This window comes from Pleurodeles waltl, chromosome 8 (genome assembly GCF_031143425.1).
Source record: "Pleurodeles waltl isolate 20211129_DDA chromosome 8, aPleWal1.hap1.20221129, whole genome shotgun sequence".
NCBI lineage: Eukaryota > Metazoa > Chordata > Amphibia > Caudata > Salamandridae > Pleurodeles > Pleurodeles waltl.
Window position 1 is genome coordinate 603,646,570 of NC_090447.1, and position 23,101 is coordinate 603,669,670.

General features: G+C 41.4%; 1 protein-coding gene across 1 annotated transcript in view; it reads right to left on the minus strand.

The window, feature by feature from the left end:
- CUL4A (cullin 4A) overlaps nt 1-23,101 on the minus strand; it is a 635,676-nt gene that overhangs the window by 433,319 nt on the left and 179,256 nt on the right. Inside the window, exons 7-8 of the mRNA XM_069204675.1 lie at nt 21,815-21,904; nt 19,268-19,350 (exon numbers count right to left, since the gene is read on the minus strand). Coding sequence (XP_069060776.1) covers nt 19,268-19,350; nt 21,815-21,904 — 173 coding nt within the window. The remainder of the gene's footprint in view (nt 1-19,267; nt 19,351-21,814; nt 21,905-23,101) is intronic.

A 23,101-nucleotide genomic window follows, 5' to 3' on the forward strand; every position in this document is an offset into this window, starting at 1 on the left:
ATGAAAATCTGGAGTACAGCTTAATTAATTTGATGGCATGCCAATGGGGGACTAATGAATACTCGTATCGTCATCATGGAGAACTTAAATGTATGCTCTGAAACTTAGGTCCACCTACTTGGTTTGTGACACTTAGTTGTGCAGGGTATGCATGGGATGATTTACCGGAATTTTTAACAGAACTAAACTGTAACATTAAGGATATTAATTTGAATACTGCAGGAAAATGTTGCTCTTTGGATCCCACTAATGTATGTAGATATTTTAATCACAAGGTTCAAGTCATGCTGGGTTTCATATGCAATAAAACAAATCCTCATTTTCTAGAAGTTAGACTTTTTAGCAAAAAGAATACCAGGCAAGAGGTGCTGCTCATATACACATGCCCTTATGGATAAAGTATGCACCAAAATTTGAAAGTGATAGTAATGATTGTGTACTATCTTTTGGAGAACAGTGTGTTACATGCACCATCCTAGATGAAAATAACAACAAAACCCTAAGACAGCAAGTTCGACGTTTCCAAACACATAGATGTGACAAGTATTGCCGACGAAGATACAGATATAAAGGAAAATTTTATACAAGGTGTTGGATTTCCAAGGCATATCCTATCCTGAGGAAGAGTGAACAGCTTTTTGTCTGCAATGAGGCCTACACTGACAAGGAAACCCACAGAAAATGCATATAATTTGAGAAGCTAAGAGGCCTCCAAGTCTACTGATGATTACAATCCAGTCTTTCTGAAATTATGGAATGCAAATAAGGACATACAATCAGTTGCAGACAGTTCCTTTGCTGTTGCTCACTACGTCACAACATACATCACAAAATCAGAGAAAACAGATGAGAAACCTGGGAGATTTCTTCAGAAAAATCTCTATCCAAGAAACTGTACAGTTTCAGCTTGAAAATACTTTTGCACAGGGAGAGAAGTTGCTTTTAGTGCTGTGACAGGTTGAGTTCAGATAGCCTGTAATCAAAGTCTAGGGGATTTGATTGGGTTAGTCTAGGCCTTGCCAACACGTGAAACAGAGTCTTGAAGTCTTTGACAGAAATTCAGTACTTAACAGAGTTTGATCCGGAGAGTACAGATATTGTAGAAACAAATATGTTGGATAACTACTACCCAAGAAGAAGCCGACACCTCGAAAATATGTATCTTTATGAAATTCTGCAAAACTACAGGTACAGAAACGATCTAATGGAAAACGATGAAGAGAAATATGCTGTCATTGGTTGCAACAGTTGTTTGGTCCTGCATACTAACAGTAACGTAATAAACCATAGAAAATGTACTAATCAAACTGCTGAGAAAAAATATTTTTTTGTATTTAACACTTCTCCAGCTATTCAGTGTTCTGAAACAGAGTTACTTGGACAATATGACTGCTATGCAGACTCATTTAATGCATTAAAAGACAACATTGAGTATCCATTATTTCTCAACTACCTAAAAATGCTAAATGAACAAATTGCTACTGAGATAGCAAAAGATAATTCACAAAGTAGCTTGCGTTCCGAACCTCTCAGTCAAGAGCCTCTTAAACAGCTAATAATCGAAAATAAAGCCACCATAGCGATGAATGAGGTGGAGACAGCAATGCAACAAGCAAGAGAAGAAAATGTTGACTTTGAACACTTAGGGAAACAACGGAATGATGAGCAGAAAGAAATATGTATGGAAGTCAAAGCAAAAATAGTACATGGATTTTGCCATGAAAACAATCAATGGAAATGTTCAAGTTTTGAGCCAGTTCTTTTGTATGTCAGTGGACAAGCCGATATTGAAGAAAAGCTTTTTAATGCAAGTTCTAACCACTTATCTAGAGAGGACTACATCCTCCATTGTGTTATGTGTATTAACAGTACCTAATGAATTAGCTGCACACACCATCAAAGGAATTACAATGCATCCTCTACTTTTGCTCCCTGTTGAACACAATAATATGCTAGAATACCAACAATTATCTGGTAAAGCTTGGCATGAAGTTCACAGAGTTTTGAAAACGTTTAATCATAGATGAGGTGAGCATGGTCTCAAACTTAATGCTCGCCTTTGTTCATTTGAGAAAGCAACAGATATTGAAGACAGATTATGATGCACCTTTTGGAGGAAAGCATGTTATTGTTTTTGATGATTTATTGCAACTTATCCCTGTAAAAGGACAGCCTATGTTTAAGACACTTTTACAAGAAGAAACGCAAAATTCTTTAGGAAGCATTGGAAATGTAGTCATTTGGTTGAATTTACAATACAAAGAACTAATTAGAAACATGCATCAAGCATCTGAAATGCAATATGGATATATTCTGAAGGATATTAGAGTACAAATACTATCAAAAGAAGGAAAACTTTGCTTACAAACTCAACTTATGAGGAACATATTTCCTAATAGCTAATGTTTGAATGTATTCAATAACAAAAAATCTATGGTGTGTGTAATGCCTACTCTTCAAGACTACCTGTTTTAATGAACAATTGCTGCAACTGGAGAAAGAAGAAATATTGGATCTGACTGCACAGATAAAAGGAACACCAAGAATTGACAATACTGTTGACTGAAAACCTACATGAAAACTGGATTCTTTGGAGAAGTCTGTTTCCAAAACGGCAGGATTAGAAAAGTGTCTACTTGTTTGTAGGAAATGTAAGGTCATTTTGTGGTGTAATTTAAATGTTGAGGAAGGATTGGTTAATGGAGCTATGGGTAAAATAATTGATTTCATTTTCTATTCAAACAGAAATCGTGTTGAATACCTAGCTCTTAAGTTTGATCAACTTCAGGGTGTATTAGATAGCAAGGTCTGTTGCATGTTTTTTGCTTGTAAAAGACTTGTATATTCATAGAAAGCAGTTTCCAGTATCACTAGCATTTGATGTAACAATACACAAGTCTCAAGTGAAGATGCAGCATTTATTAACATTGGTATTACCGAATTCAAGGAAGGTATGTCATATGTAGCATTGTCAGGGGTTAGAACTTTGTCCGGTTTGCATCTCAGAGTTTGATGAAAATAAATTAAATGTTGACTTGAGTTGTGTCATAGAGTTTGAGAGGTCTATATGATCCTCATTTAGGACAGTACCTAGTTTACGAAAAACCGTGAATCTTAGCGAAACAAAAGGTTCCAAAGAATCATAGTGACGTTGGTGAGAAAAAAAAAAAAAAAAAAGAGAAGAAATATTGGAAAAAATAATACAAATACTGGTGAAATTGTTGTTTACCAGTTCTTAAACCTCTCTGGAGCCAACTGCTGTGCCGATGTAGTTCTGTAGGAAAGTGCCTCTTTTGACATGGTCGCCCCCTACCCCTTCTCCTGTTTTCTGGTGCAACTTCAACTGAAAATGCACTGAGTCCCCTGCTAAACAGGTCCTCACTGCCAGATCTCGTTCCCTAAAACTGTACAGTAGTTTTTCCAATTGGCAAACCTTTAGCTACCACTCAAAGCCGCTAGTAAATGGTACCCATGGTATCTAGGGCAAGGGATACTAAAGGAAGACCTCAGTGGGCTGCAGCACAAATTTTGCCACCCTTAGTGACCCTCTCACTAAGTGCACACAGTGCTGCTTTCGCAGGCTACGTGTCTTGGTGCAGAACTAAAATGAAAACATGACATGTCACACAGCCTGTGTGCCCTCTCCCCTTAACACTGCATGCAATTTATGTAAGTCACCCCTCTAGCAGGCCTTCCAGCCCTAAAGGCAGGGGGCATTCTGTTGCATGTGAGGGCATACCTGCATGGATGGACATTCCAGGGCAGGGAGCTTCAAAGACCTTGCCACCTTTAAAATGCAACGCAGGTCTCTCCAAATGGTACAGTAGGCCAACCCTCAGTCACTGAACCCACGTTTAGCGGCAGGACAGGCAGGAAAATCAAGTAGATAAGGAGGTGTGCCCATTTCATGCCAGTCCTACTCCTAGGGTGGACGAGCTGAAGTGGACACTACTTTTTCAAATTCCTCCATCTTGCATAGAAGGAGTTAGGCCAATAGAGTTAAGGTTATGTCACTTACCAAAGGAAGTAGTCATAGGAAGGGTGTAGTCACCCTAAAGATGAGTAGCCCATTGGCTACCACTGAGCACTCCATGTAATGCCTCTAAATTCAGTACTTAGGTGGCACGCCTGAACCCTAGAATCAGATTCCTGTTGACATAAGAAGAGTCGGAAAAAACAGAAGTCGTCCAGCAGAGAAGACTGAAGACACCAACTGACCTGTCACCAGCCCTACTGGCTTGTCTGCAGCCTTCAAAGAACCTGCGCAGAGAAGATGACTTGCCCTGCAGCCCAGTGACCTCCAACTCCTTGGAAGGACTGCCTGCTTTCGATAAAGACCAAGAACTCCTGTGGACAGCGGACCTGTGCAAAAGAAACCATCTCTAAAGAAGATGTCTGACTGAGGAACCGCAAAACCACCACCTGGAACCACCTCTGCAACCGATGCACCCAGCACGAGTATAAGTGGCCCACCAGGCCAGTGCTTCTGACCAAGAGTCCACTGTGGGCTGGCCCCTGCCACACTCCACAGCAACGCATGCAGCCTAAATCTGAGGACTCCCACTTATCGAAACCTGCCTGTTAAGCTGTTTCCTGAGACCAAATGCCACCTCTGCAACCCGAGCCCCTGGGCCTTTGGGGAGCTGGACCTTCTGTGCCCCTAAGACCCCTGGCATCTCTACGTACCTGGGAAGTTGAGGGCTGACCTCCTTCGGCCTCCTGGCCAGAGCCTAAAGCCTTTTCTGAAAGTGATCTCCTCCAATGGATAACTTTGGGCACCCAATGCTGCGTTGGGACTCTGCACCCGGTCGCCCCTCAGGGCGTAAGTTTGGTGCTGCTTTGTGGCACCCCTTGTAGTTACCGCAACTCCGGGAGAGCAACCCCTTGACCCCACTTTACTCACCTGTAAGCAGCTCTTCAGCGGATACCTACCGTCTCCATTGGATAGCATTGGACACCCAATGCTTTGTTGGCACTCTACAACTGCCCACCCCTGTGTCGCTGAGGGTGTAAGTTTGGTGCTCGCTTGTGCCCCAACACGCCCCCACCCTCCTCACCCCCTCCACCCCAGTGCTTGCCTTAACTCCTGGACACCAACCTATGAAATTGATTGTATTTACGTGGGAACAGCGAGTCTTCATCCACCCCACAGTCTCCATTGATTAACAATGGCCACCGGCTCCTACTTCTGCACCTAACCCAAATTGGTCTTGACTGTGTGTCTCATTTATTGCATATGTGAGTACAACAAATGCTTAACAAGGCTCCTTGATAAGTTTAACTGCTCGCCCACACTACCACAAAAAAGAGCACTAGACCTATCTATTTCTACCTCTGCACGCCTTTGGGGAGCCACTGGGCTCTCTGCAAAGTGTACATCATTTTAGTGCACTATATAGGGAGCCAGGTTCCCACAAATGCTCAATGCACTATTCTCTTTACCTCCTCTGGTTTATTCAAATAAATAGAAAAAGGATAAGAAATTGTGTTTTGCACCCTACCTTGTGAGAACGATTGTGCAGTGATAGAACAAAAACATATTCATCATGTATTAGAGATGTTGCATATTTCTGCACTGAGTCTGTACACTTAACTCAAAATACTCAAGAAAGTGCACACACATTCGTAATGGTCCTACTTGGTATCTTAGAAGATGAGATGATACATATTGATGAGCTATGTGGACTAAGATACTCATTGCAGCATGACTGCGGAAATTGTTCTTTCTCTTCAAAAACACAAGTAGATTCAAAATGATTTATCTACTTAACTACACCAGACTGTAAAACTGTCAAGTTTGAAAAATTGTTTTTAGAAGTATCACACCATAAAACCTGCACAAAATGTAACTCAGATATTCTATCAACTTTGAACATAAGAAGTGGCAAGTATATCACCTTAATGCTTCCGTGATGCAATGCAGATGGAACTAAATTAGAAACTCAAATTACAAATTTTAAGGCTGAACAAGTCTATTTCTGGTAAAACCTAAACCTATATAGCCATTATTTTTTTCATGAAGGAGTAAATGTCACATCTGAAGAATAAACAATCTACTTAAACAATACAACTAAATGGACAGTGTATAATGATAGCAACCTTGCATTCAAGCAGTGGAGGATTATTACTGAAAACATTGAATAGTACACTTCTAACAGAACAAGTTAAGACATCATACATATTACCAAGGGTGATGTCTTAATAAAGGATTCCAAATGCTGAAAATGTACTTACTCTTGCAAGAAAACAAGAGGTAGCACTAAATTGTTACCACATCACAAACTACAAACCAGGACAAAGATCTAGTAAAGAGAAAAGGAAATACTGCTAAACTTATGTCTGAAGAACAGCTGGAAAAGTATAAAAAGAATTAGACCACTGATATCCTGTATTTCTGTTTAATGGATTACCAGATTTTATTTCACCAAGCGGTCTACCAAGGGTGGTGTCTTTATATGCCTTTTCACCCACCACTATCATTCATACACATTAATTGTATTATAAAACTATTACATCATATTATCATATTATTTAACAAGTATAGGTAAAACAGTTACAAAATATTTGTAGTGAGTGTGCTGCATAGTAATATTTATTTGAAATAACATGCTATGTACTTATGTTTTTTTTTTAGCAGTCCCCATGACATTTTCCAGCCACTGTTCAGTGTATCTATGCATACTTCATTTATAATGTAAAATGATAGAAGCTGAGAACAGTGAAGGAAGGGAATACAAGATCACTAAATAATATGTATCATTGCTATGCAATTAGAGATTTATCATATGAAACGTTTTCTTCTATTTATCTGTTTTCTACACAGATTAAATGACTTTTTTTGCAGTAATGTAGGTAAACTAATTACATCTTTCTCAATTCATACACTAGCCCTACATATAATTTGTACACATAGCTATACTAAAACAGTAATACACACTAATGAAAACACACACATATGCATACACTGATATACCCAGGGACACATGCATGCATACACTAGCACACCCAGGCATATAATCATGCACACACTAACACACCCTGATGCACACTGATACATAGCCTAACACACTGAGGCATACACTCATTCACACACTGACACCCAAACACACGGATACATACACTGACACACCTAGGTACACACTGCAGTATACCCAGCCAAACACTGATGCATACAATGACACACCCTGGCATACATTGATGCATACACAGACTCACCCAGGAACACATTGATGCATACACAGACACACCCAGGCACACACTGATGCATCCACAAACACGCTCAGGCACACACTGGTGCAGATCCAGACACACCCAGGCACACACTGGTACAGATACATCTAGGCACACACTGACACACTGAGACACACAAAACACCTGGGCACAAACTGATGCATACTCTGACACACCCAGACACAGACTGATGTATACACTGACACACCCAGCCACACACTGATATATACATTGACAAACCCAGCTACACACTCATGTATACACTGAAACACCCATGCACTCACTGATGCATACCTGACACACCCCAGCACACACTGATGCATAAACTGACACACCCAGGAACACACTGATGCATACAAAGACAGACATAGGCACACACTGATGTATACACTGACACACCCAGGCACATACTGATGCATACACAGACACACCCAGACAGACACTGATGCTTACACAGACACACATACGCCCTCACTGATGCATACACTGTCACACCCAGACACACACGGATGCATACACTGACACACCAAGGCACACACTGATGCATACACGGACACATCCAGGCACACAATGATGCATACACTGGCACACCAAGGCAAAGGCTGATAGATTCACTGACACACCATACATACAATCAGACCTAGGCACAAGGTCGTACATAAACTGACATACCCACGCACACACTGATGCATTCACTGACACACTTACATATACATACACTAAGAGACTCATGGACATACTTATATAAGTCCTGACACCCATGAAAACACTAATGCATTCAGTGGTTCACTCAGACACTCGTTTATACATACACTCACTCAAACACCCTGGGAGATACTAAAACATACACTGACACACCCATATACATAGTTCTTCATAGATCTAACAACACAAGGACAAATATAGACAAAAATAAAGAGTCAGACACAGCTCTTTGATTCAATGGTGGTTCTAAAAAGAACCTTTTTCTATTGTTTTTTTAAACGTTTCAAAATGTGTTATGTTTTTTATTTTTAAACTATTTAAAAACCAAACAAATGAATTAAATGCAGACACTTTTCTATTTTAAATGAGAGCAGTGCTGTGGGACAGTGCATCAAAAGTAATATGAAAAAAACTAACACCTGTGCTTTTTCACCTGAGCAAACAAAGTAGTAACATTCTGGACTTTCACTGACACAAGCTTGTGACAGATGGCACAGTGAGTTACCATGCCTCCTAATTCTCTGCAGGTAGCTGGCACAGTAATCTCTGCAGGAGTGACAGTCAAGAATGATACACCTGCGACATCTGCCGTTCTTGTTTCCCTCTTCCTGACCATCCGCAGATATGCCTGTTAATGCATGGCTCGGATATGTTTCCAAATACTGGATGTCCTGTAACTACATTTCTTAGCTGTGCCACATAACTCCTTCCTGCAACGCTTACATATGACATACTTTGCTTACACACCCCACTCTCCTTTCTTGAAGTAAATGGCATTTCTTCTTCTTCACCAATAACTACAAGATCTCCAGATGAAGCACTCCATTCAGCCGTGTAGTACTGGAACTGGAAGATATTCTAAGGAATGGTTCTTCCTCAACAGTTAGATGAAGAAGAATAACTGTTTAAGGGAGTGCCCATAACAAAAAATAGGTGTGGTTTAATATGAGCCAACAGAATGGAAGAATCTTCTTCTCACATCGAGTAAGATGGCGGTTCTCAGCTGCAGATTTGCGGCACTACGTAAAAGCACTTATTTAATAAAAACTAAATAATAGGTATTTTGGGCTTTCAAATATGTGCAACTTTATGGTACATTTGCAAACAGTGACTCATATATACTTAAAATGTTTATTTAAAAAATTGACTAAACTGCAGATCAGAGCCGCAATCCCGTTCTGATCATGTGATCGGCACAAAAACCTTAGAGTACAGCCCATCTATATTTCCAGTGCCACGGAGGAACAACACAACTCAAAATAATAAAACACACACATATATATATATATATATTTATATTAATGAGGTCTCATCACAACATCTACAGTACTGACAAAGAGGACCATTAGCAACTCTCCTATGTTCATCAACGACTGAGCTGAGCAAATGTAAGCATGTGGGAGTGCACAGATTGCTGCAGTGATAGTATTAGCCCGATACAGTAATTACTTTTCTAACCACTGCCCCTGACTGAATAAGTTTCTAAGTGATATAAAACTCTCACAATTAATATTCCCGCTTTTGCCTAGAGGCAGTCATCATAAAGTAGCGCAGAGGGTTAATTTGCCTGCTGCAAAGACCATATATCATGCATAATATGTGTTTAGCTCTGTGGGTTACTGCTTTTGCCACAAAATTCCTTTTGTTACTTGGGGTTCAACTCTACCTGCACTGAGGTGGTATGTGGTGCTGTGCTTACAACTATGGGTTTAAAGGACCTGCTGTAGAGTTATATATGTGTTCATCAGTTTTCCAAAATGACAGGTACATTATATTAAGGAAATAGATTAAAAAAATTCTTCGAAATTCACTAGAAAAAAAAAAAATCAAAGGTTACAGGGACGTTATAGCTAGGAAACCGAATTAAAAAAAAAGTTGAAATTTAATGGAAAAAAAACAACAACAAAAAAACAATGGTTACCTGGACGTTATAGTTAGGTTCGCATTTCACTCGTACAAAACCATTGAAATTTTGCAGCTATAGCTCCTGAGCTAACTATAACTTATACCCTTGCAATGCACTGCTTATAACCTCACATATTACATCATTCATGACATGGTCAGTGACATCACTGATGACATCAACCAAAGAACAATTAACACACCCAGTCATACCTCCATAAATCTTTCATACACCCACCGACATCTACAAAATTAATTCTTAGACCCATACAAATATTCACACATCTATTAGATCATCAATAGACACACTCACACACACAATCACTCACTAATATAGCCACTCACACAACCACTCACTCACCTATATATACACCCACAGAGCCACTCACACAAGAACATACTCACCTATACAGCTATTCCTACTCTTACGTATTTTCCTATAAAGCCACTGACAGAACTCACTCACTCATACACTCACTGATAACCTACTCACTTACCAATGCAGTAACTCATACACCCAGTCTTACAGACACGAACGCACCCACTCAAACATGTATACAGTCACTCAGACTGACACACACACCTCAACAGCTACTCACACACCGACCCACTTAGACTTACAGATACTAAAACATATAGTGAGTCATCTATACAATCACTGTCAAAAGCCCACACTCAACAATAACCCACTCTCACTCACCTATACACTCACTAACATGCCCAGTCACTCACCCCAACACCAGTAATGCACTGAGGCACTCACTCTTACACCCACTCAAACACCCACTCACTCACAGATCCATACACCTGTTACGCCCACTCATCCAGCCATAGAGCCACTCACAAATCCACTTGCTCACCCACACAGCCACTTAGACACCCAGTATCTCACCAATACAGGTACTCACACACCCACACATTCACCCATACTCCACACACTCAGCCAGTGATTCACTGACTCACCCACTCACACATCCATTCACTTCCCATACAGCAACTCACACAGACACTCATTTACCCGTACAGCCAATCAGACACCCATTTATTCACCTATACAGCCACTCACACCCTTACGCAGACTGGATGATGTATTTAAATAGAAAGATGAGCCTCTCATGGGAGGACGGTGGGTCACATGTAAACCTATGAAAGATACCAATACTGGAGAACCGAAGATATAGGTATGTAACTCATTTTCTTCTCCAGTATTGAATCTTTCATAGATTCACATGCTTGAATCAGAGTAGCAGTTACTGTTCAGAGAAAATCTTTCATACATCTTCCCTGTGTCTTTTTGAATGTGGAGCCTTCTTTGAGTGTAGTCTGGCTCAACAGATTCAAGTTCCTCTCCGAACTTATGTCCTTGCATCTGGGAGGACAATCCCTGTTCCTCTGTGTAGGAACCTGTTTTCGGTTCCTAGGCTGGATGTTTCGGGATCGAAATCTTTTCGGTCGCCTTTTTGGGCTCCGAGGCAACCTTTTTTATTTTCGGCGTCATGGTGTCTCGGTGCCGAACCATTTCGGTGCCACTGTCTCGGTGCTGAATCTTTTCGGAGCCGCTGTCTCGGGCTCGAGATTGCTGTGTGGCGGTATCTCGACCGGAGTCGGATGACTTCGCCACATGCATGCCCTTTTTCGGTGCCGATGATCGCTCACCTATTTTTCGGGTTAAGCCATGGCCTGTTGGCGGTGGCGTCCCCTGGGCTTTTGTTGTCTTCTCGTGAGTTTTATGTTTCGACGTCTTACTCACGGTTTTCGGCGTTACTTCGAGACCGAGCTCGTCCGAGTCCGATTCATGGATGGAGAAGGTTTCTTCTTCCTCCTCGAAACACTCTTGTCCTGTCAGCGCCGACGCCATCCGCAGTCTTCTTGCTCTTCGGTCTCTTAATGTCTTCCTCGACCGAAACGCTCGACAGGCTTCACAGGTATCCTCCTTGTGCTCTGGAGACAGACACAAGTTACAGACCAGATGCCGATCTGTATATTGATACTTGTTATGACATTTTGGGCAGAAGCGGAATGGGGTCCGTTCCATCAGCCTTGAAGAGACACGTGGCCGGGCCGACCAGGCCCCGACAGGGGGATCGAAAAAACCCCGAAGGGTCACCGGAGCTCTTCTTAATTCGGTGTCGATCTGTTGTAACTAACCTGATACTGAACGCAAACAATACCGACGATTTTTCCGAGATTCTAACTAACTTTCCGACCCGAAACACAGAGCGAAAAGGAACACGTCCGAACCCGATGGCGGAAAAAAACAATCTAAGATGGAGTCGACGCCCATGCGCAATGGAGTCGAAATGGGAGGAGTCCCTCGGTCTCGTGACTCGAAAAGACTTCTTTGAAGAAAAACAACTTGTAACACACCGAGCCCAACACCAGATGGCGGGATGTGCACAGCATGTGTATCTGCAGCTACACATGCCATCGAACACACATATATATATATATACACATACACACACAGTATATACAATTTGCAGATACTGGGCAACAAATCTACAAAGACACAGTCAACCAAGGTATTGTATAACAGAAATATAGAAAAGAACATATAAAATAAATGGAGGCTCTGCCCTTGGTGAAATAGTTGGCGAAGCACTGCTTCACCAACAGCTGCATCACTGTGCTGAGCTGATTCCAGACAATAGTGCAGCATAAACGAATGAACGCTCTTCCAGGTCCCAGCCTGGCATATTTTTTCCAATGACACTCCAGCAAACAGAGATGTAGATGTGGACACTGCTCCGGTTGAATACGCTTTCACTTTATTTGATAAAGGCCTTCCTGCCTTTGAGTAGCAAAACTGGATTGCAGCCGAAATCTATAGAGTGATGGTTGATTTAATCACTGGGGCAGCCATGTGAATGTGATTGTAGCATATCAACAATCGAGTTGTTATTCTGATATCCTTTGTGCGATGTTCATAAAACTTGAGGCACCTTCTTAGATCCAGCATGTGCAAAGATCTTTCTGCTGGCAAAGTTGTATTTGGGAAGAAAGTTCTCAATATTATAAGCTCAATGAGATGAAAATCCAAGGGCATTTTAGGGATGAACCTTGGATTAGTCCTGGGAATTACAGCATAATCTATAAAACACAATTAAGGTTCTTGAGTTGTAAAGGCCAGAATCTTGCTAAAACCTCTGGTGGTTGTCAGGGCCAAAAGTAAAATGATCTTCCAGGTGAAAAACTGGAGGTCTGCTCTGTGTATGGGTTCAAAAGGTTGTTTCATTAAATGAGGCAGTACTATGTTTAGGTGTCATTCTGATGGAGGAGCCATCATTGGAGGGAAGCTCTAAACAAACCTTTCATAAATTGTTTGACGATCCTGTTGAAGCAAAAAAATAGAGAATACTCTGGATGTGTGTACCTGGATATCCAGCCAGGTGTACTTTAATAAAGGAATGAGCTAAACCTGGCTGGGCCAATGAAAGGAGACATGGTAGAATGTGCTCAGCCGATACCTGGAGAGGGTGTAAGTTTGACACCAAATGTGGAACCTTTTCCATTTTAATCTGTATGTTTTTGATGTAGAATCTGCTTGTGCCTTTGAGAGAATGTCCTGACACTCCTGAGAGATGTTTATGTTTCGGAATTCATTGAATTCAAAAGCCATGCTCATAAGTGGAGCGAAGTCTGGTCTGGAAGACAAACCTGGCCTCTGGTAATTGTCACTAACGCTTGTAATGGTCTCAGGCAAATGGTGGTGGTCTCAAAGAGAAGGAGAAGTTCCATGAACCATTGTTGCCTGGACCACCTGGGGGCTATGAGGATGATGCAAAACTTCTTTGCTTTGAACTTGCTGAGAACCTTTGGGATCAGAGGCATCGGGTGGAAAAGCCTAAGCAAAGATCCCATCAATCTGATCAAAAAGGCATTCCCCCACAACCCTTGACGTGGAAGCCCGCTTGCGAATAACTAGCATTTGCAGTTCTCTCATTTCGTAAAAAGATCCAATGCTAGTTTGCCCCATATACAGAATATCTCCTCAAGTGTGAAGTGGTCCAGTTCCTGTTTGTGGCAAGTTGACTTTTTCCTGCTCAGGCTGTCCACTAATGTGTTGCTTAGTCCGGGAACATGTTCCACCCGTAGAGAAGCCGTTCTCCATTGTCCAATTCCAGATTCTCTGCGCCTCTCTGGAAAGGGGTAATGAACTTGTGGCCCCTTGTTTGCTGACATAATGGATACTGTTGGTTTTTATGTATCAACACTGAGGCGCCCTTTATGCTTGATAGGAAAGCCTGGAAGCTGAGATAAATCGATTTGAGCTCCAGCTGATTGATGTGCATGGACGTCTGAGTTGGAGACCACTTCCCTTGAATTTGTGAATCCTGAAGATCTCCTCCCCATCCCTCTAGTGGAGCGTCCGTGGTAGTAATGTAGTCAGGACCCTGAGGCAGACATGAAAAACCACATTTCAGAGCGGTTATCTGTGGCGTAATCCTTACTAGGTTCTGAAAGGATCCTTCTATTTGCAAGCACTACTTGTCGACCTCCTCTTGTAAAGGCCTCATCTTTAAGTGGGAGAAAGGAACCAGATATGTGGATGAGGACACCATTCCTAGGAGCGACTTGTACAGGCGCACTGAACTGACTTTTTGTTTGAAGTTTCAGTGCTAAGCACTGTAGTCTCTGCTGTCTGTTTTCTGATAGAAAAGCTTTGGTCTGCATGGTAACCAAAGATGCTCCTAGGAATACTAAGGTTGTTGATGGTGTAGTCGATGAGTTGAGATGACTGACCATAAGCCCCAATTTGTTGAATAACAACAGCTGGGGTGGCTTCCACTGCTTGATTGGCTGCCGGTGCCTTTATCAGCCAGTCGTCGAGTATGGAAATAGCAGGTATCCAGCGCTTCTCAGTGAAGCCACCATAGGAGAGAGACATTTTGTGAATATGCGTGGCACTGACGTTAGACCAAAGGGAAGAACCTTGAACTGGTAAATTTATGTAGCTTTCATAGGACAAGAATGGGTCACCATTCCCCTGAATTCGTTTGCGTAAGGAATAAACAGGAGTAGAAACCCATTCCCTTTTGGGATGGGGTAACTTTTGCTATTGCTCCTTTCCTTTAACTGATGTGGGCTTCTTCTCGAAGTAAGTGAAAATGAAGTGAGTGCACTCCCCTTGAGAGAGTTGCAGGCAGTCCTTTAATTAATTCTTCTAGGATATGACCGTAGGTGACAAGGTCCAATACCCACTTGGTGTTATTTCCTGCCAATGATGGGAATAATTGGAGATGTTTTTACTCACTGGTAGTGATGGATTAGGTGTAGCTGATATGCAAGACAGGTCACTGGTTCCTGATGGATTCTTTCCCCTGAGAGACTTGTTTTCTGAGAGGCCCTTGCTTGTTGTAGGCTGCTGCAGGTGGTGAGCGATAGGACTGCTGTTGGAATTACGCCCTGCATTGCTGCTGATACGGCTGTTGGAACAGCTGGTAAGTACGTTGGTACGTGGACAGTCCTCTACCACATGCTCCCCGAAATGGCAATTTATGGAATTGAAGAGTTCCTAGCGACCTTGCTGTTTTCGTATCGGCCTGCAACACTTCATCAATAAGTTTCCCAAAAAGTGCTTCTCCATCAAAGGCCATGTCCAATATTTTTGTCTGGACGTGAGGTCTAAACATGGTGGATTTTAACCACCCTTGGCGTCTCAGGACAGCAGCCCCTGCTAACTGGCGCAACCCAGCAGATACAATGTCAATCACGCAGTCGATTATTTCCGAGGACGTTCTCTCTCCCTCCTGATGTATTTTTCTTACTTCCATCCATCCATCTGTCCTCAGGCATCAGGTGGATCAGGGCCCCAATATCCCACAACATCTGTCGGTCGCAGCAGGCCAATATGGCAAGACCACTAGCCGTGCGTACCAAAATGGCAGACATTGATGAAAAACGTTTGCCTATGTTGGTCCAGACCTCTGATTTCACGATCAGGAGCAAAAACAGGGGTAGTGTGTTTTTTTTTAAGCGACGTTGCGCTACCTGTGCAATAACAGATTTTGTTTTTGGATGGCCCACTAAACAGGCTGGTGAGTCTTCAGGGGCCTTGTATTTTTTGTCAATCCGAGGTAAGACAGCAGCCACCGTAGCTGTATTCTGCATTTTTTCCGTGCCCTGCCAGATGTAATCTATGATAGGGACAGCACACACAGATTTTCTAGCTGGCTCTTTAAAATCATACAGGAAACAGTCCGACTGTTTGACAGTCATGGGGAGCTGAAAACTCTTTAGAGCCCTCTCCATGAGGTTATGGAATCCTCCTATATCATCAGAAGGAGAATCCACTGGTTGGGGGGCTGGTAAAGATGGCGTGGGAATTCAGCAATCATCCCATTCCTGGTTTGATCGAGCCTCAGGAATCTCTCCTTCCTCTTCATTGACCTCCAATGAAGTCGAGTCATGTCTGGGTGGTGCCGCAATGTTGGATGCCAGGGTCATCCTGGGGTATTAGGGATGGAATAGTTTCTGGAGTTTTTGGCAATGGAGAAGGAAGAGGAACCATGAAATGATCTGGAGAAGACAGGTGGGCAAATTCAGGAAACCTTCTGTGGTCTTTTAACAAGCCCTGTAGGTCCTGTAATAAAGAGAGAGGCACTTGTACAATGTCTTGTTGTGCATGAGACTGATCCCGGTGTTGGTAGTGTTCTTCCTGAAACACAGGTCTATCAGGAAATCTGGGCTGTTGATAATTGTCTTTGTAATATTGGTCATCTTCCTCTTCAAAATTGTGGCACTTAACCCTTAGCTCGGAGGGGCTATCTGGTGTTCCAAATGGTCTCTGATCCTTATAGTCCTATATTTCCAAAAGGTGGCTTGGAGGGTATCGAGACTCCTTACTGAGAGAGGTGGGACTGGGCTCAGGAATTTGTAAAAAAAAATTATGATCCTTGACGGTGTCATCAACCACGTCGTTGTTGAGCTCTTAATGGCTGTTAATGGTGGTAGAATCTTTGTTGATGAGTCGGTCATCAATAGGGTTGTTGATGATGTCATCGGCAGGCTGTTGACCGTGGGACCATGGGCGGGGCTGTTGTCGATGGCAGCTTTTGCAGTGTCAACAATGGTTTTGTCGACAAGATCTTTGTTGTTGGAAGGGGTGCAATGCAAAACTGAAAGGAGTCGTTATAGTAGTCAACATGGTCATTGATGTGAATGTAGTCCTCGTCGATAGTGTTGTTGACGATGAATTCTTCTACGATTAATTTTAAAGTGTTTTTTACAGTCAACGGTTCTGAGGAAGATCTACAGGACTGTATTCCAGAATCTGGAGGATGAGATCTACTGGGATCTGAGGATATTTTTTATTTTTTCTCCTTTGTGACAGTGCCTTTCTAGATTTCCCTGTAGGTTCTTTGTCATAGGATCTTTCCCTCTTACTTGCCTTTCTGTAAGAGTCGACAAAGTGTCACTGTCCTCTTCAGAACTGACATATACTTTAGATCTAGACCGCTAAAGCCTCAGAAGAAGCCTATCCTCATGGTCTTTCAATGTTTTTGTGGAAAAGGTGAAACAGATTTTACAGTCTCCCACCTTATGTTGAGGGTGCAGGCAGTAAATACAATCCCGGTGTTGGTCGTCTGCATGCAGTCTTTTCTTCTGTCGTAGTTGGACTCTTGCCCTAGGCAAGACTGCTGGTTTAAGGATGACAGTACTTCTGTTTTTAGGTGACTATGCCTATCCTACAACAAGTCGCAACTGTAATCCCAACCCCTCCGGCTCATTAGCAGCACCACACCAAAACCCACACAGTTAAAGGTGATTTGTGGCAGCCTTAACGCATGGTCTCAGGGAGTGTTGTGGTTAAACAGAGATTACCCCTTTCTCACAGATACATCATGTCTCAATCAAACACAGGCAATGACGAAGATGCAGTAAGGTTTTAATAGTTTTTATTTAACACAACTGCAATCTGCGATAAGTTATATGGGCTGCAATAATTAGGATAACGAACAGTGCAAGGAACAGAATGGTAAAGACAAGAGTCATTATTATAAAGACCCCCACCATCTTGCAATAATACAAAAATACATTAAGTGTGTAATATGTCCTAATACCCTATCATGATAGGCCTAACCTTCTACCTAAAGGAGAGCTTGGCATGTTAAACCTAATCTGCCAATGCCATGTCCCTGAAAGGAGCCCCCAACCCTCGTTACCTTGGAATGAGGTCTCTAGCTCAGACTCTGCAGGGACACAAAGCCCAGGTCAGCGTCAAGGCAATCTGGTTGGAATCCCTCTGATTATCTGAATCAAGTGTGATGTATTTATACAGATCTACTTGGACCCCTGACGTAGGTTGTTCCCAAACAATAGATAACCCCACATGCTTGGGACAGTAATTAATATAAACAATTCTCTCAAAAGTGTGACGAGGGAAAGTACCTAATGTGAACACCTACAGTTTGTTTGTCTTTGTCATTTGATTTAACGCCTTAGCACGGTGGCACTGATAACAAAGCTAAACAAAATGGCCTAACTATAAACAAGGCAGCCATCTTAGAAGAATTAATTAAATAAATGGGCTAAGACAGAGCAAGCTAAGTAGGTTAAAAGTCAATAGGTGACAGGGGCACGAGTCTGCAAGCCAAAGGCTAAGCTAACTCCTGTTATCCCATTAAAACAAACTAGGATTCACTACACTTCCTACAAGAATTACAGGGTCTACATAACCCTTTTTAGGTGTTTCAAACATAGTGCAAATAAAGTAAGAAAGCTTACAGTACCAGGGAGACTCCCTTCGCATGATGTGTGTAGAAAATCTGAGGGAATGGAGCATCTGTGATGAGGGTTCTAATGGGAACTGTTGCTTGACTGGCTGAACTTTGGGTCTTTTTAGAAATCTGATGAGCTAGTACAGTGAATGTCATTAAAATTGCTTTCTGTGTAGACATTCTATGCTGCTATTTAATGGTACAGTGGGATTCAAGTATATGAATCAATGAAAGATCCAATAGTGGAAAATACATTTCTATTTAAACTGTATGACTGAGGTTCTGGTCAATTGATAAGTACCAATGTAGTTAACTTCAGTAATGATTTGAAACACTTATGAAAGTAGACAGCAAAGAAATAAAATCATTTTTCTATTCATGTTCTGCTGCCAATTGGCTTTTAAAGCCTCAATTTTATTTGGGATTCACTGCATAATTATTCACATGACCTGCTGCAATTTTCCCAACCTCCTGAACCTTTTATCTAATCCCTCCGTAGCTCTAGATAAGGACAAGGAATTTAAAGCTTCAAACAAAATAAAAGCTTTCCATTGGAGCACTCATCCTTTTGTTTTTAGTAAGAAGGCCATTTTAGGTGATTGGTTGCTACCAAGCACCATCTTGTAGTGGTGCTGTAAAGAAGACACAAACAATGACTTTTATGTAGCACCAACTCTCAAACTGTAGGACAAAAGGCTGTCTGCACTCACTGTGTGCTGTGATCCAAATAGGTCATTACTCGATCGCCTTCTTCTTCCAAACGTTTGTTTACATGATGGAGATACTCTGGGACCTGGAGAAAAAATAGTTAAGACTTCAGTCCTGTAATCTGCTATATTCAATGTTTCTGCCTGAAATCAAATAGATATAAGAAATAATTATTCACCCTTAACAATGAAAGTGGAAACAACCTTTTGACACAGTTGCTCTGGCAATTCACAACAATTTATACTGTGGCTGGTTTTATAAAATCACTCTCCCTGCATTATTAAATGCTATGCTTTTTGCCATATGATGAGTGCCATCATTAAAAATATATATATATATATATATATATATATATATATATATATATATATATATATATATATATATATAAATAATGGCAGTGGTTCACTTGTAAAAGATTCCAAAGTGCTTCACATGTTGGACGTTTACAACAGCACGAATGAAAGAAACACATTTTTTTCAGTGTGACTATTATAATGTGCTTACACTGCACTACCGATTTGTCTGAAGGGCCTTATTAAATAGGTAATTTAAATGGAACATGAGAGATAAATTACCTATTGGTACACTTTATAGTTAGCGTCTTTCTTCATCTAGGCAATGCAATGCCGTGCTCATCGCTATTACAGCAAATGCTGAATAATTATGGCACAACATCTAAACTTCATTTCATACAGCCTAGTAGCTAAATCCCCTCAATTCCATCTTTGTCTGTAAATGGATTACCATAAATTTGATAGACTAACTTATGTTTTTTACATTGTTTAAGTAAGGCAGGAGCGTAGGCTGAAGGACTAATTATCATAACAAGGGTATGCAGTTCCTTTTACAGAAAATATGAAAACTGAAGAAACAGATATGGTTTAAGGACTGAGATACCAGAAAGGATCTGATCCCTCAGGAGCAAGAGTCCTCACACACCCAGAAGGGTTTAATGCTTCATCATAGGGCATGCTCCTTGTCAGGCCGGCGCTGCAATGCCCGACGAGCACCCACAAGGGGGGTCTTTGCTGGAGATCTTTTATGTAAAATGCTTAATGTGAAGTGTGAGACTAATGGTGTAGTCTAGGGTACAATTGTGAATCTGAAGGTAAGTGCAGGCTAAAATAGACTAGGTGGTCCTCAGAGAGATTTTTAATAAGCGAGTCTCTCTGTCTAATTAAAAGGATGGTCGTTATCTGGAGAGACAATGGTCTTCAATAGCTCAGTGGGTCAATATTTTTCATGCCAATCCAAGTCACTACTGGTCTTATGGCAATTTATCAGGACAAAATTGTCCAATCTACACAGCGGTTGGAATCTAAACTTGTGTTTCCAGAGATTACTGATCACAAGTCACAAAAACTTGGTTTAGTTTAATACCTTGTTGTTGTTGTAAAAACCGACCTATAATAGAAAGAAACAACATCAATACCAGAGTTTGAATTTTCCCAGCTAAGAGTCACACCCCTAAAAAGAAGCACAACATCCCTAGTACTGCACGTACATGTCACCGCAAGGGGTACATGCATCAAACAATGTGAATCCTTAAATGTATAGTTACACCCACCATAAAACACATGTGATAGAATAGTGGAAAACCATATCACACAGATAACCCTTATGGACACAGTGTAGGCTAACTCACTCTATCTGGGTATCAATAATATCGCCTTGAAGGAAGACAGAGCAAACGCTAATTAGCGTACTATTAAAGACATATGGATAAGCATTAACCATAGAAAAGGGCTCCTCCCAATAGGAGCTCCCAAATCCACTCATGTGGGTCCTCTGAAGAAAGTGGAACAAGCGATACTCACAGAAACATATAGTAGCGTCCAATGGCAAATCTACCCCAGTTCTGCTTCCTCGGAAGTGCAGGAGCAGGCGGGCAGGCTGCTGATTAAGTATCGGTATGAACACAGCCGACTGCAATCACCTGAGACTGCTGCAGAGTGTCAGGCGGAGACTAGGGCGTGTCTCTAGTCAAGGGCTGGGAATTTCACTGGTGCCATATTGTAAGTATATGGTGACTTAAATGGACCATAAAAGACCAAATATAGTGGGTACACAATAGTCGGCCGAGCACTTAACTGAGCAAGGACTATACAGAAACAAGTTATTACAAACAACCACTTGCATTACTTTAGTACTGCATCAGCCAGAAAAAAAGGCAATTTAGTACAGCACAGTCAAGTACCTTCTTACATCTCCAGTTCAGGTGGCATAATTCTGCATATGATACCAAGACAATACTAAAAATTATTCACAAAGCACAAATGTCACTTTTTGGTGGTTTTAAAAAACACTATTTGTAATGGTTTAAATTTTCCTACAAATATTGTTTTTTTATCTGTGGTATGAATGATGATCAATTGAAAAATACATGTCAGAGCTATAAACAAGGAAGAGACAATTAGGTGTCCCAAACAGGAAAAAACCTTGATGACTTGAAAAATGAAAAACTTGGCCTCTACTAAGTTTTCCATATCCTCTAACTTTTTTTTAAACAATGTCTTGCTAACATGACATCCTTGTAAATTCTGTACCTCTCTTTCTTGCATTAATCGTTGGCCCTCTGTGGCATACAATCGATCAGTTTCCTCCAAGAATCTTTGTTCAAAGCAGTCTTTATAAACCTGTAGGAAACATTAAATGTAAACCCATAGTTCCTCTTGGAAGTAGTTATGTCACTTCATTGCACACAAGAAAAGGAAAATGTTACTTACCCAGTAAGCATCTGGTTGTGGCATGTAGTGCTATTGGTGTACATGCTCTGCATACTACTACCATCTAGTGTTGGGTTGGGAGTGTTGCAAGTTATTTTTCTTTAAAGAAGCATTTTTGAGTCACAGGATTGAGTGACTTCTCCTTCTTGGTGATACTGTGCATGAGCATCGACACTTTTCTTAGACTGTTTTCCAGCATGTGGGTGAGAACAGGAAAGTAGAGTTAGTATACAGAAAGAGATGTCCATGCAAATGTAATTAAATATGTACAACTATATACAAGAATAAAAAACGGCCACAGGTATCTGGGGAGGGCACATGTGAATCTACAGCACTACATGCCTCAAACAGATGCTTACTGAATAAGTAACATTTTCTGCTCAATGGCATGTGTGGCTGTAGATACTCATGCTCTACATAGACTGTAAAGCAGTCCCTCAGTAAAGACGGAGGCTAGCCTGTGGGAGTTGCAGCTGACTGGAAAATTGGTCTTAGTACTGCTTAGCCTACGTTGGCTTGCTGACGTGCAAGTACATTCACACAATAATGTTTTGTAAATGTACGTGGTTGTAGACCATGTAGCTGCCTTACAAATGTAAGCTATAGGAGGTATGTTTCCAAAGAAAACCACAGTGGCTTCCTTCTTCCTAGTAGAGTGCACACTGGGAGTGAAAAGAAGTTGTCTTTGACATAACAAGTTTATATACATTTTACTATCCATCTAGCTGTGCTGTTTTTGGATATTTGATTGCCTTTTTGAAGTAATGAAAAGGCTACAAAGAACTGCTTAGTTTTCCTAAAGTCTTTAGTTCTATCAATGTAAAACATCCATGCACGTTTAACATCTAAAGTGTGGAGGGCTCTTTCTGCTACTGAGTCAGGCTGCGGAAAGAAAACTGGTAGTTTAATGGATTGGTTTAGATGGAACTGGGAAACCACTTTAGGAAGGAAATTCTGGTTTGTGCGAAGGACCACCTTGTCTTTATGAATCTGGAACAAAGGTACTTCCAAGGTTAGGGCTTGGAGCTCACTAACACGTCTGAATGATGTGATAGCAACTAAGAACGCTACTTTCCAAGAAAGATAGTGAAGAGGGAATGAATGAAG